Source organism: Fukomys damarensis, unplaced genomic scaffold (genome assembly GCF_012274545.1).
Source record: "Fukomys damarensis isolate Sample0158 unplaced genomic scaffold, DMR_v1.0_HiC HiC_scaffold_22, whole genome shotgun sequence".
NCBI lineage: Eukaryota > Metazoa > Chordata > Mammalia > Rodentia > Bathyergidae > Fukomys > Fukomys damarensis.
The window spans coordinates 24175604-24189894 of record NW_022900934.1 but is presented as its reverse complement, the minus strand read 5'-3'; the positions used below and the strand labels follow the sequence as shown (position 1 = coordinate 24189894).

Here is a 14291-nt window from a genome sequence, read left to right as displayed (position 1 = left end):
CACTTTCAACAAACATTTACTCCTAAGAATGCATTTAGACCATGTGGATCCTCCCTGCAGTCACTTGTCACAGAAATGTGCATCCTCTTTCTCTTTTTTTTGTGCCAGTGGAGGGGTGGGCTGCTGGGTATCAAATTTAGGACCTTGTGCATACTAAGTAGGGCTCTACTGATGAGTCACATCCCCATCCTGGGTTGTGTGTGGTTTGTTTTGTTTTGTTTGTGTACTGGGGCTTGGGCCCAGGGCCTACATCCTCAACTCTTTTTTTTATTTTGAGACAAAGTCTCACCAAGTTGCCTGGGCTAGGCTCATACTTATAATCCTCCTGCCTCAGCCTCCCAGAATGATGGAATTACAGATATATGCATGCCACCATGTGTGGCTAAATGTGTATTCTTGAGCAGAAAAGAGAGGTGGTTAGACTGCCTGAATTCATAGTTCAGCATTATCACTTATTAGCTTTGTGATCTCAGGTAAGTGATTTAAGATCCTAACATTCCAGTTTCAATTTATGTGTCAAATATGGATATTAGATTAATCCATAGCTAATAATATGACCTGCTCTGTAAAGTTTTTATGGGGTTGATATGAGATGATGCTTTCAAAGTGCTTGGCATATTAACTGATACGTAGTATGTTCTCCATAGATTTATGTATGTAATTACTGTAATATTTATTGATCTCATACTATGTTCCTATCATTGCATCAGTTGTACTCATTACATTTAGTCTCCAAAACAACTTTATAAGATAAGTGCTGTTATAAAGAAAAGCGAAAGAAATGTGCCCACAGGATCTATATTCATAAGGTAAAGGTAAGATACATAAAATGGTTAATAGAGCCCATATACAAACATGTAAAGTTAAATGTACTCATATACTTGCAAAATAGGCATAATTAGAACTTAATAGGGCTGGGGATGTAGCTCAGCAGCACAGCCTGGCAAGTGTAAGGTCCTGAGCTTGATCCTTGGTATCCAAAAAACAAAACAAACAAACAAAAACTTAATCATTAGGTTTACTTTGTTTAAAATTAACCAAGTGTCTTTGTCTTTTCAAGTAGAAGCAAGCAGGTTTGGGATAGGGGCTCAGTCCTACTGCCTGCCTGTACTGACCTATGTCCTTTCTTTCCCCCAGCAGGGGCCAGGCTTGTAGTAAATGTCCCTTGGGTGCTGGCTTCTGACCAGCAGTTTCTTACCTGGAGGAGATAGAGCAGTCCTGGGACAAACAAGGTGATTGGGTACAGAGACTGGTATGTTGCTAAGGCAAGAAAAATAGCACTGAGGAAAGCACTGCCTGTAAAAAGAAATAAACGCATGGAATAATCCAGCCTCATCAATCAGGATTAGACTCAGCAAGTCCCTATCAACACAAAACTTTCCATAACTGCTCAAACAATCATTGCCACGTGTGTCCTAATGTGCAGGTGCAATGCAAACACACACAGACAGCTGCTTAGCCTGATTTCCCATGAAAAGAAACCAAGAAAGTCAAACCATCTGCCTTTAGCAACCTGAAACTCCACAAGCATATTTCTTATAAAATTTTCATACCCAGAAAAAATTTACAAAACAACAGCCCAAAAATGTATAAAGTCCACTAAAACCCATATCCTATTTAATGTCCCAACTTATTAAGCTTACACTCATTGTTTATGATAGTTAGAACTGTGGAACCTAGCCCTTTAGATTTTTAAATACCTCATCCCTTTTTTTTTTTTTTTTTTTGGTACCAGGAATGGAACTCGGGACCTTGCACTTGTGAGGCAGGTGGCAGAACCGCTGAGCTAAATCCCCGGCCCTCATCACTCTATAACACTTCTTCCTTATGTGCTATCTGCGTCACACATTTCTTTTTTCATTTTGTAGCACTGAGGATTGAACCCTGGACCTTGTGCGTGCTAGGCAAGCCCTCTACCAATGAGCTATGTTCTCAGCCCCATGTGTTTCTTTTTCTAAATTAAAGCACAACTGGGGGAAAGTCTCTGAGAGCCATTGAAGGGGAAGGAACTGCGGGGTTGGGGTGCTGGGAAAAGCAGGAAAAGAGAAAGGAGAGTAGTAGCAGAAGAGCAGGAGGACATGGAGATGAAGAAGAGAATTAACCTGGAGTTAAGGAACAGAGCCCCGGAGGAGGTGATAGAATTAGTCCTTGATAATCGCCTGAGTGTCAATGGGGGAAATTGAGGGCCTGAATGACACTTTTAAAGAACTAGAATTTCTAGCCGGGTGTGGTGGCTCACGCCTGTAATCCCAGCACTGGGGAGGCTGATGCAGGAGGATCACTGTGAGTTCGAGACCAGTCTGGGTTACAATACATAGTGAGTTCCAGGTCAGTCTCAACTACATAGTAAGACCCTGTCTCAAAAATCCAAAAAAAAAAAGAACTAGAATTTCTGAGTATGGCTAACATGGTCTAAGTTCACTGGCCCAGCTTCCCAGCCTAAATAAACTGCAGAAGTTGAAACTTAGTGACAATGCAATTTCTGGAGGCTTGAAAGTTTTAGTAGAAAAATGTCCAAATCTTACCTACTTCAATCTGATGGAAACAAAATCAAAGATATGAGTACAGCAGAAGCCCTACAAAAATCTTAACAATTTGAAAAGTCTGGATTTGTATAACTGTGAGATCACAACTGGGGGGAAAGAAGGGGCAAGACTAAGTTACCCAGGTTGGTCTCAAATTCCTGGGCTCAAGCAAACCTCCCAACTCAGCCTTAAGTGGCTTGGTCTATAGGAGTGCACACCACGCTAGCAGGCTCAAGAATATTAATATTTATGCTAATAATTATCATTAATAAAGTTCCCATTCTCAACACATAATGGATAACTGGCACTTGGGAGGCTGAGGCAGGAGGATCACTGCAAATTCAAGGCCAGTCTGAACTACATAGTGAGACCCTGTCTCAAAAATATATGTATTTACACATACTTGTTTATATTTATTTCTATTTCTTCATATATAATTATACACACACACACACACACACACACACACACACATATCCTGTTAAGTTATAAAAGACATATAGACAATGATCTTAAAAAAAAAAGTATGCTCACATATTTACAAAAACAGATTAAAAAGTTAGACCACAAACTTCACAATGGTTATCTCTGGGTGGTAGGTTATGGATGATCAATCCTCGCCCTCCCTCTCCCCATCCCCTCTCTGGCAGGGTCAATACACAGGGATCCTGGAACTCACAATCCTCCTGCCTCAGCCTCCTAAGTAGGTGAGATCGTAGGCATGCACCACCTGGTTTTTCATTTTTGCTTCTCTATACTCTTTAAAATGTTCTAAATGAAGATGCTTTGTTTTATCATAGGAAAATATCTCATCTCTATCCCCTCTCAGATAATTTAAGATAACAGGGCACTTAGAAAAAAGAAGAAAAAAAAAAAAGCCAAGGCCAGAGAGCCTAAATTTACAAGAGAGGTTCACAGTGGCCCAGATTGGTTATGTGTGACTGATGACCCATGGCTGGTGTCCCATAATGATAATATTTCATAAAATTACAATATCCATGGTCACTTGCAGTAGTGTGGGTGAACTGTTCACTGGAAGCAACAGACATCTTCTCAAGGTGTTTCACAAAAAGAGAAAGTAGTCACTGCATTCATTCACCCCAAAGAGTTTTACTCCTCTCCCAACCTTGCTCAAACAGACAGACATTAAGAGATGCTCCATAGGCTCTTCTGCCCACCAAAGCGGTCTGTGTACTTGAAACATCTAAGAACCATTTTGGGTCCTTTTTTTTTTTTTTTTGGTACTAGAGATCGAACTCGGGTCCTTGCACTTGCAAAGCAGGTGATGGAACCACTGAGCTAAATCCCCGCCCCCTAAGAACCATTTTGGAAGAGGGAGTGAAGAGAAAAGAACTTAGAGTATTCCATCCTTCAAGTCAAGGAATCTTGCCAATTGGGAATAATCTTGGTGGACAGAAAGTAGAAAGTCAGCGAAAGGAAGAAGTTGAATATAAAAGACAATGGACGGAATTCTAGGGATGAGGCTGTCCCGCCATATTGATGAGAGCCAGGCAAGGTGTTTGGGACCCAGTGTACTCGTTAAAAACGACTGAGCATGCCAGGGATTTAGCTCAGTGGCGTCACTGCCTGCCTTGCAAGTGCAAGGTCCTGAGTTCGATCCCCGGTACCAAAAAAACAAAAAAAGACTGAGCAAGACAGGCCCAGCTAAGCTGTGCCACCAGCAGGGGCCTCCATACACATGGTGAGCCACAGACTCTAGAACTAAAACCAGGTCACCCTGAGAGGAGATGGCACTAGAGGGAGAGGTGCTGTTCTGGAGCCCAAAAGTGAGGGTAGGCTCAGGATTACTCGACTGTGCTAAAAATATGAAGGATATTTTGTGGGAAACTAGCTAAGACAGGAAAGAAAAACTGGAATGTATTTTTTATTCAACATGAATTCATGGTTTTCTACAGATTTGGGGGTGGGATAGCAGAAAGGACCATGTATCTGTTACCAGGAGGGAGGCCAATGTTCCAACTCCAATCATTCTTACAAATGAGGTGAAAACAAACACATGACTTTCATCTCTCTCTGCCCAGGAGACACCAAAAAGTGAAATAAACACAGCCTCCTCCTGACCTAATTGTCTGAGATCAATAATTACTTGTCTTGAACAGCTGACTTTATATAAACCCCAAGAGAGAAGAAAAGTCCTAGTAGAATGAACTTTGGAGTTTTGGAAAACTTGCTCCAAAGATCAGAAAAAGGCAGCCTTCTTCCTTCCTTAGATGAAATCTTTAGGAAGTAAAAATCTGTTCCTCCTATTATCTTTGTTAGTAAGTTAACAGCAATATCCAGCTGAATACCCCTCCTATTTTTCACACACACACACACACACACACACACACACACACACACACACACACACACTCCTGTTACTCGAGATGGTATCTTACTAAGTAGTTTAAATTGATCTTGAACTCCTTATGTAGCCCAGGCTAGCCTTCAACTTCTGGCAATCTTCCTGCCTCAGCCTCCCAAGTACTGGGATTACAGGTGTGCACCACCACGTTGGCTGTCCACCTCACACCAGTCCCCAACCCTGCTGACCCACCTCTGGAGCATTTATCACTTCAGTTCTTGCTCTCATCATCTGTCACCAGAGTTTGCAGCAGCCTCTTCCTTCCCTTCCCTAACAGTCTCCTTGGTCCCCTCCCAACCAGTCCAATCCTCCACAGAAGCACCAGAAGGATCCTTCTAGAACAGTTCAGATTGTGACCAGCCTGTCTTTAAAGACTTTGAAGGTTCCATTTCATCTATTAAGGCCAAACTCCAACAGAAAGCAAGACCCTCACTATCTGGGTTTTCTTTCTCCAGCCCCATCTCTGACCACTTGCACACACACAGCTGCCCGGACCATTCCACAATTTCTAAAATACCTTCCCTTTCCATTCCTGTACCTCCTCAGGCTGTTTCCTCTGCCACAGCTGCCTTCCCTGCACTCCTAGAAGAAACTAATCTTCAATGGCCAGTTGAAATGTTACTTCCTCTATGAGTCCAAGCAGAGGTGGTAACAATACTCATTACAGCTAACACTCATTGCTCACTGACTAGGCACCAGGCGCTGTACTGTACCCTCTCCCTCAAGAATGTGACAGGCGTGGAGGTCCTTAGGAAACATCACAACCACCTTAAGCTCGCTCTACTTTTCCACTAATTTTCTTTCCTTTTCTTTTTTTTTTTTTTCCTAGTTCTGAGAATCAAATCTAGGGCCTCACACATGCTAGGCAAATGCTCTACCACTGAGCCACATACCTAGGCCCCATTCTGGATAATATATTTTGTGTGTTGATATTGTAATCTGAAATCTTATTGAACTTCCTTATTAATTCTGGAAAGTTTTTCATAGATTCCTTGGTTGTTCTTGTTTGTTTGTTTGTTTGGTTGGTTTTTTATGTAGACAGTCACTTCACCTGCAAATAGGCAGTTATTTTGTCTTTTTCCTGTTTTGTTTCCTTTGCAGTATGGATGCTTACTTCCTTTTTTGTCTTACTGTGCTGATGAGGATTCCAGTACTGCGCCTGATGAGAGTGACGGAAGTGGACATCCTTGGCATGTTCCCTCCCTTGGGGGAAAAGCATTCAGTCTTTCAGTGTGAAGTATTATGTTAGCTGTAGAGGTTTCACAGATCCTCTTTATCAAGGTGAGAAAGTTCCTCTATCTTCTTAGTTTGCTGAGTCTTTAATATGAAGGGGCATTAAATTTTGTCAATATTTTTCTGCATCAATCGATATAGAAGGAATAGATGTAACTCCCAAACCTGCTACGTATCTGAAATGCAAGATCGTGTTCTCTAAAATTGAAGAATGAATTCTAGGAACAACAGAGGTTAAGAGTAGGAAAAATGTATTGAGAGAAAGAAAGTTTCTGTCTAAGAGAGATAGAAGGGGGACCAGAAAGTAGGTTGCCCTTTCCACTAATTTTCTCGCAACAGCTTTACTGAGATAAAAACCATACATCCTACTCATTCTATAGATGAAGAAACTCAGGCACACAAGTAAGGTTATGAACCCAAAGTCACACTGCTGCTTCCAGTGCCCATCCTCTTAACCCCTGTACCAGCAAGCCTCGGGCTACTCAATGCTGATACTGTTCTCTAGTAATTTGTCAGTGCTGCCTTCTCCCTTCTGTTTTACAAATTTCTCAAGGGAAATAAGCGTTTCCTGATTTTGAATTACAAGTACCTAGCACAGTATCTGGCACATGTGATGAATGCCTAATTAATATCATTTAGTGATACATATAAAATCCTTTTAAAAAGCAAGTATATTAAAAACAAATGTCCTCTGGGAAGAATTCATGATGCATACAGCACAGAATGATGATATAACATGGACAAAGCACACAATAAATCTACCTCTTGAAAAAGAGCCTGTAGATTAGTAGCTAAAGGCTCATTCTGGGAAGGGTCTCTCTGTGCCGTAATGACTGGCTGGCCCGGGCTCTGAAGTCTGGAAGAGAAACATGGTGCTGCAACAGTCAGTGGCCTGGTGTGGGCAGGCTGGGTATGGGCTGCCAGGACAGGTGTGAATGGGGCACACTCACGGTCTGAGGAAAAGTGAGGGGGAGTTTGGAGGCACATAAAAGACTGGCAAAGAGTTAATATGATTTGAGAAAAGCCAGAAGATTAGGTTAGGAAGGCCGAGAGTTGAAATGAATGTGCTTGGGGCAGGTGCAGGAAAGATAAAAGGTGACTTCAAATATTTTAGACAAATTGCACAATAAGCAAACACTACTGGAGTTTGCACTATGCCACATGTGCTAAGTTCCAGGAAGACTGGTAGTGACTCAGACAGTCTCTGTCCTCAGAGAGCTCCCAGTAAACAATTACAAAACATGAGAGAAAAATACAGAGGAAGCAGACCTAGCCCATCAGGGGAAGTGGACAGTAGCAGGTGAGGCCACGCATGCAAGTAAACAGCATGTGCGGGGTAGGAGATAACACCAACTGGTGTGCTGGGGTGGGTGGGGATGGTAACTGGCTCAACATGGCCACAAGTGACTGGAAAAGACCTAGAAAGGGCTCCTGTGGATCCTGGTAAAATTCTGCTTCTTAATCTGGGTGCTTGGACTCATCATTTTGTAAAAGTTCATTATCTGTGCACTAATGATTACTACATGTTCCTGTATGTATTTCTGTTATACTTCAATAAAAAGTTACAATCTGAAGTCCAGCAAGCAGGCAGGGGTCAGTTCACAGAGGACAATCATCCAAAAAGAACCTACCTTTAAGTCCAGACAAAATATATGAAATAATACCTGAAATGGTGCCTCTGTGGGAAAGAGCTAGGCCTCGCCAAAAGTAACTGTGTCAAGAGTTTTACCCCCACCCCCCAAAAAAAGATTCAATTTACCGTTGTCTGCTAGTATGGCTCTGATGCTCAGGCAATTAGGTTTCGTGAATAAGGCCTGGCCTGCAGCCTGATCACAGGAATACTGTGCAAGGGAAAATCAGTCAAGTGGGTGTGTACACTGGCTATAGTATCAGGGAATGTCATTACCTACCCAGACTAGCTTTGAATGTTTTCCTACTCTCTGTTTATGTCAGGGTGGGAACCAAAACAAGCCTGGGCAAGCCCTAGGGTAATGTTCTATCTCCAGAGACTGCACCTTGATCTGGGCCTGGGTGGGTGGCACAGCTGCAGGGCAGAACAAGAATGCAGACCAGGAAGGGGTGTGGGGACTGGTTCAGGATATGAACTTCAAACAAGTGAGCAGAGGATGAGAGACTGGGTCACAGACAGTGACCTGTCCCAAGGCAGGCAGTGAAACAGAATGGAATGTGGTCAAAAGGGCTGAGTTCCCAAAGGACTAACAAAAGAGTACACTGCACCAGGGTCTGTACAACAAGCAAGACTGTCCAGGAAGAGAAGGTGATGCTAAGGGCAGGGCCCAACATACTACATCCCTTGCCAAGTATGGTCTCTTAACAGGGCAGGATCTCTCAATGTGGTCCATACACACCAGTGACACAGATACTGTATGTCACCGTTAGTTAGTGTTCCACTTTTTTTTTTTTGATGGTGGTACTGGGCATTGAACCCAGGGCTTTCACATTGAACTATATCCCCAGCCTTTTGAAACAGGGTATTGTTAAATTGCCCAGGCTGGACTCTAACAGGTCAAACTTGTAATCTTCCTACCTAAGCCTCCTAGAGTGCCTAGGCTTGACCTGCATCTCTCAGTGCGTCCCAGGCAACCATGGGCTGCAACAAAGGAAGTCCAGGCAGAGCGATGAAGTCAAGGCTACAAATCAAATAAGCCCATTCCTCTCTGTGGAGCACCTGTTCCATGGAAGTCTAGCAACTTTTAATCTCTCAAGTTAGTTTCTTTTTTTTGGTACCGGGGATCAAACTCGGGTCCTTGTGCTTGTGAAGCAGGCACTGGAACCACTGAGCTAAATCCCTGGCCCTCAGGTTAGTTTCTTTTTAATTAATTGGCCACGAAGGAATTTTGGTTTAAAAAAAAAAAATCACACAAGATCTTATTTCACATAGGCAAGTACTACTTTTGGGGTCTATTTTCCATTTTCATTGTGTTAACATAGTTGAGATTAATTGAGGGCCAGAGATTTAGCTCAGTTGTTCCACTGCCTGCCTTGCAAATGCAAGGACCCAAGTTTGATCCCCAATACCAAAAAAAAAAAGGAAAAGAAAAACGAGATTAATTGAAATATATGATTTTGTATTCTGCTTTAAAAAACTATAAATATTCTCATATAATTTACAATTATTTAAAATTTTCCACTTCTAATTTTTATAGTCATAAATAATTTTTGCAACTAATAACTTTGTCCCATAAAGCTTTATCTTCATTTCTGCATAGGATAGGGTCTCAAAAACAGAATAAATCAAATACAAACATTTTAAGACTACTGCCAAACTGCTTCCTAAGAGGGCCGTACAATTTTGTGTCAGTCTGTCATGTGGAAGAATGCCTATTTGACATATTCATTGCCAGTACTAAGAATTGTTGTCTAAAATACTCGCCAGTTTCAAAACCCCCAGGGCATAGCTTAGGTACAGTAGCTAACTCATCATGCCTATATGTGATCGTTAGCACCACATGAAAAAAAAAGTCACTGATTTATTCAATTTGCTTTTCTCTATTAATTTTGGAGCTGAATTTTTTCAGAAGTTTTTGAGCCATTTATCTTGTTTGTCATGTGACACTTCCCAATGGTTTTCTATTTAAAATACTGAATTATTTTTCATTGTTTTTTAAAAGACATCTAATTATGCAGCACAAATGAAGAGATATGACTTGCAGAATTTATAGCTAAGCTAATTTTACTGTATACACTGTTAGTAGTGATTACTACTATACTCAGAGTCAGACTGGTTCAGAGATCCAACCATAGAACACTTCAAATATTTTAACAGATTAGGAACATTGTTTGTGATACTATCCCACAAGGAAAACAACTTAGATGTACAGCAAAAGGGAAGAGCTGGGATTCCAGGAAAAATGCCCATGAGGAATGGAGGTGGAGGTGGGGCAGGTGGGGAAAGACTTCTATTTTTTTATTTGACAAGCTTGAATTTCTTTTATTGTGTGGGTGGGGGAGGTAGTTCTGAGACAGGGTCTCACTACGTACTTAAGGCTGTCCTTGAACTCACTATGTAGCCTACGCTGGCATCAAGCTCGTGGCAATCCTCCTGCCTCCACCTCCCAAGTGCTGGGATTATAGGCACGCACCACCATACACATCTTAAATTTTATTTTTATCAGGTGCTTGAACTATTAAATTTTTTTAAACTAAAATTAAACTTAGCTGGGTGTGGTAGCACACACCTGAAATACCAACACTTGGCAGGCTGAGGCAGAAGGATCATCATGAGTTTGAGGCCACCTTCAGCTACACAGTGAGTTCAAAGCCACACTGGACTATATAGCAAGACCCTGTCTCAAAAATTTTTTTTCTCTGTAGAACCAAAAACAAAAGGGGTTTGAAAGCAATCCATGTAACTTGTTCATATATTTTTCACCAAAACAAAACCTTCCACTGACATAAAGGGCAATAAAAAGTATTTTCTTAAAAACTAGCATTCTTGCTGGGTGTGGTGGTACATACCTGCAAGCCTAGCATTCTAGGAGGCTAAAACAGGAGGATCCCAAGTTTGAGCCCAACCAGAGCAATTTAGTGAGATCTTGTCTCAAAAATAAAGATATATAAAGGGCTAGGGATATAGCTCACTGTGAAGGCCCTAGGTTCAAGCCCCAGAACCACACACACAAAAAAAACAGGAACTTTTTACATTTTTGTGTGAGCATCCTTGCATGTACTTTCATAGAACAGTCTTCAGTCTATTTTTGCATTCAGCTCCTTAAAAGTCACATTCCAAGGCTGAGAATGGTAGTGAGTGACCACCTGAGTAGTCCCAGCTATTCAGGAGGCTGAGGCAGAAGGATCCCTTAAACCCAAGAATTCAGGCCAGCCTGGGCCACACAGTCAGACTCTCATCTCCAAAAAAACACACAATGTGACATTTCCAAAGGCAACAGTTCAGTATTTTCTGGCAGGATATAGCATATATTAATCGCCCCCCCACTTTTTTCCCTGGTACCAGAGATCAAATTCAGGACTTTGTGCTTGATGCAATGACACTAAGCTAAATCCCTGGTCCCTATTCATTCCTTATTTTAGTGGACACCAGACCTCTTGATAACACTCTGGAGACAGGCACTGAGGCAAGGAGTATTCACAAACATCAAAGAGTCTTCATTATTTCACAGCCATTTCTGAAGACTACAATCTTCAGAATAAGGTAATTCAATTTAGGCAACATCTAGTCATTTTGAGTAACTGGATAACAAGTTAAACTAAAGGATGTGTAGCAGGGATGGCGGACCTTTTATTAGAGATTGAGTGCCAAACTGTAACCCCAAACCCACTTATTTATCACAAGCTACTAACACTGCAATTAAATATCGAATTTAACACTGCAATTGAATATTAAGGTTTAGTTTAGAAAAAGCAACTCTATATTAACATTTTTTTTTTTTTTTTTTTTTATACTCATACTTGCCAGGCAGGTGCTGTATTGCTGAGCTACATCCCAGCCCAACATCTTTTGTCTTAAAAGAAAAACACAATAATATATGTGACATAGGTTCACCAGCACTGATCTATAGAAAGACCACCCGTAACCAATCCAAGAGAAACAATGTCTTATGAAGGTTTACGTCATACTCATGTGCCATCCAAGGAAATGTAAGAAAAGGTCTTACTACTCTTAAGTAGCATGACTTTTGACTCATTTCCTGATATAAACTTTGGCAATAGTGTACAGAAAATAACTCCTACAATCTTATGGGAGTATAAATTTAGCAAAGAATTTCAGAAATCCTAGAGACATTCTTAGTAGCATGATAACTACTTCTGGGACCTTACTGCAAGAAAATAACATAGCTATAAAAATTATTATAAATTAGAAAGCAAACTGTAGTATTAAGTAGCTGAAAACCAGAAAATCACCTGTATATTTACTAGTATAAGTAAATGATAGGATTTTTATACATTCATAAAATGGAATAGTAGGCAACCACACACCCACACCCACACATACACACATTAGACTGTATTGTATTAGTGGCCCTAATTCTCAATGCTCCCCTATGTCTGGGCCTTTTGCCATGAAACTTCACAGTGCTTTCTCATCTTTTCATCATGGAAAAGATAGAAATTTCCTCTCCTAAGCTTGGCCATATGTTATGTTTGATCAATGGGATGTTAGCATATGTGTTGCAATCAAGACTCTTAAAAAGCACATGCAGGACTAGGCTTGCTCACTACTGTGACTCTGCCACTGCTACAAGAACATGCTTAAATTAGTCCCCTTTTCTAAAAGGATGACGGAAATGTGGAACAGGCCCAGTCTAGGTTATTCAACTCTAGCCAGCCCTGGATGAATGAATGAGCCCCAGTGAAAGTAGCCAACTGACTTACCCATGTCCAACCTAGATCAGCTCACCCCTAGCTGACTATAGGTATGAGCTAAGTAAATGTTTTAAGTAACTGAGTTTTGGTGGGGTTTGATAAATAACATGGGGAGGCACCTAGCTAACTGATATAATATTTAAAAGTCTAGAAGAAAAATGGTGGTATGGTGGAAGATTCTGGAAATGTATAACCCAAATTCTACTGGAGGGACTTCCAGTTAAAATGATAGACTCATGATGTGTTTTTTTGGGGGGTGGTTTTGAGACAGTGTCTCATTATGTAGTTGAGACTGACCTGTGTAGCCCAGGCTGGTCTCGAACTCACAGTGATCCTCCTGCCTCAGCCTCACGAGTGCTGGGATTATAGGCATGTGCCACCATGCCCAGCCATGACATGTGTTTATCATCTCTCCCTACAGAAACCTCATTTAAATGATGACAGAGGAATAAAACTAGTGTTATACAGAAGAAGAGAACAGAAGAGGAGATTATAGCAAAAATATTTTAACACAACAGTAGAAAACAAAAAGCCAATGAAAGAGATAAAATACACAGCAATATGGAAGAAATTATAGCTCAGTGGCCTTCCAAAGGAATATTAATAATTCAGTTCTCAATTCTCTGGGTTCAATTCTCAATACTGGAAAACAACCAAACAAACTTATTTATTTATGATTATTTATTTATTTCAACCAAAGAGATGGAAGATATAAACAAGGAAAAATATCTCAGAAAGGAGGAAAAGTACATTAAAAAGTTAGAAAAAGTCAGGCTAGTATGACAGTGAACACCTGCAATCCCAGTACTTAGGAAGCTGAGGCAGAAGGATCACCTCAAGTTTCAGGCCAGCCTGGGCTACACTGTGAGTTCAAGGCCAGCCTGGAATGTACAGCAAAACTATGTGTCAAAAACAAAAGTGGAAAAAAATCAATAAAAAAGAAAATATGCATATTTGATTTGATCAAGCAAGAAAGCCTAACATCCAAAACTAGAGGACAGAGAAAATAAGAGTACAAAGAATTTGAAAGATAGCACAGGAACAACTTCTAGAACTAAACGATGTTAGTTTCCAAATTGGAAGGACCACCAAATACCCAGTGTAAGGAGTGAAAAAAGACCTATGCCAAAACATAACATGAAATTTCAGAACATCAAGCATAAAAGAAAATAATAAATTTTTCATAAAGAAAAATTGAATTATAATGTAATGCCAAAGAAAAATCAGGCTGTAATGTGATGCCATCAAACTGCTCAACAGCAACCAAGATGCTAGAAAATAGTGAAACAATATCTTTAAAATTCTGAAGGAAAAGTCTAAAGTTCTTACTCTAGCCAACTATTAATTTGACGTTAAACTAAAACAAAGTTATATTTCAGACACAGAATGACTGAAACATCTATCTCATATTCATATACCCTTTCCTAGAAAATGATTAAAGGAAGAAAAACAGAAAAGAGAAAAACAATAAAAGAAGGAATCTAGAAGAGATACAGCATAGGCACATTATGAAGGGAAGTTTCAGCATGACAACTTTGCACTAGGGAATAACCAGGATAGATTGGGACAGAAAAGAGAATGTGTGTTAGATGTCTCTAGAAAAATAACAGAACTGATAAACTACTTGATGTATTTATGTGTTCTTGGAAAAAAAAAAACTTTATAGATCTAGTAGAACAAATGGAAAAAGAAATTGGCACAAAATAAAAACTAAGGTAGGCCAGGCGTGATGGTGCATGCCTGTAATCCCAGCACTCGGGAGGCTGAGGCAGGAGGATCGCTGTGAGTTAGAGACCAGCCTGAGCTACATAGTGAGTTCCAGG

At 40.6% G+C, this 14291-nt stretch overlaps 1 protein-coding gene across 1 annotated transcript in view; it reads right to left on the bottom strand.

Moving 5' to 3' along the window:
- Pigu (phosphatidylinositol glycan anchor biosynthesis class U) overlaps nucleotides 1-14291 on the bottom strand; it is a 92164-nt gene that overhangs the window by 45403 nt on the left and 32470 nt on the right. The window contains exon 7 of the mRNA XM_010639925.3: nucleotides 1199-1296. Within this exon, the coding sequence (XP_010638227.1) occupies nucleotides 1199-1296 (98 nt within the window). The remainder of the gene's footprint in view (nucleotides 1-1198; nucleotides 1297-14291) is intronic.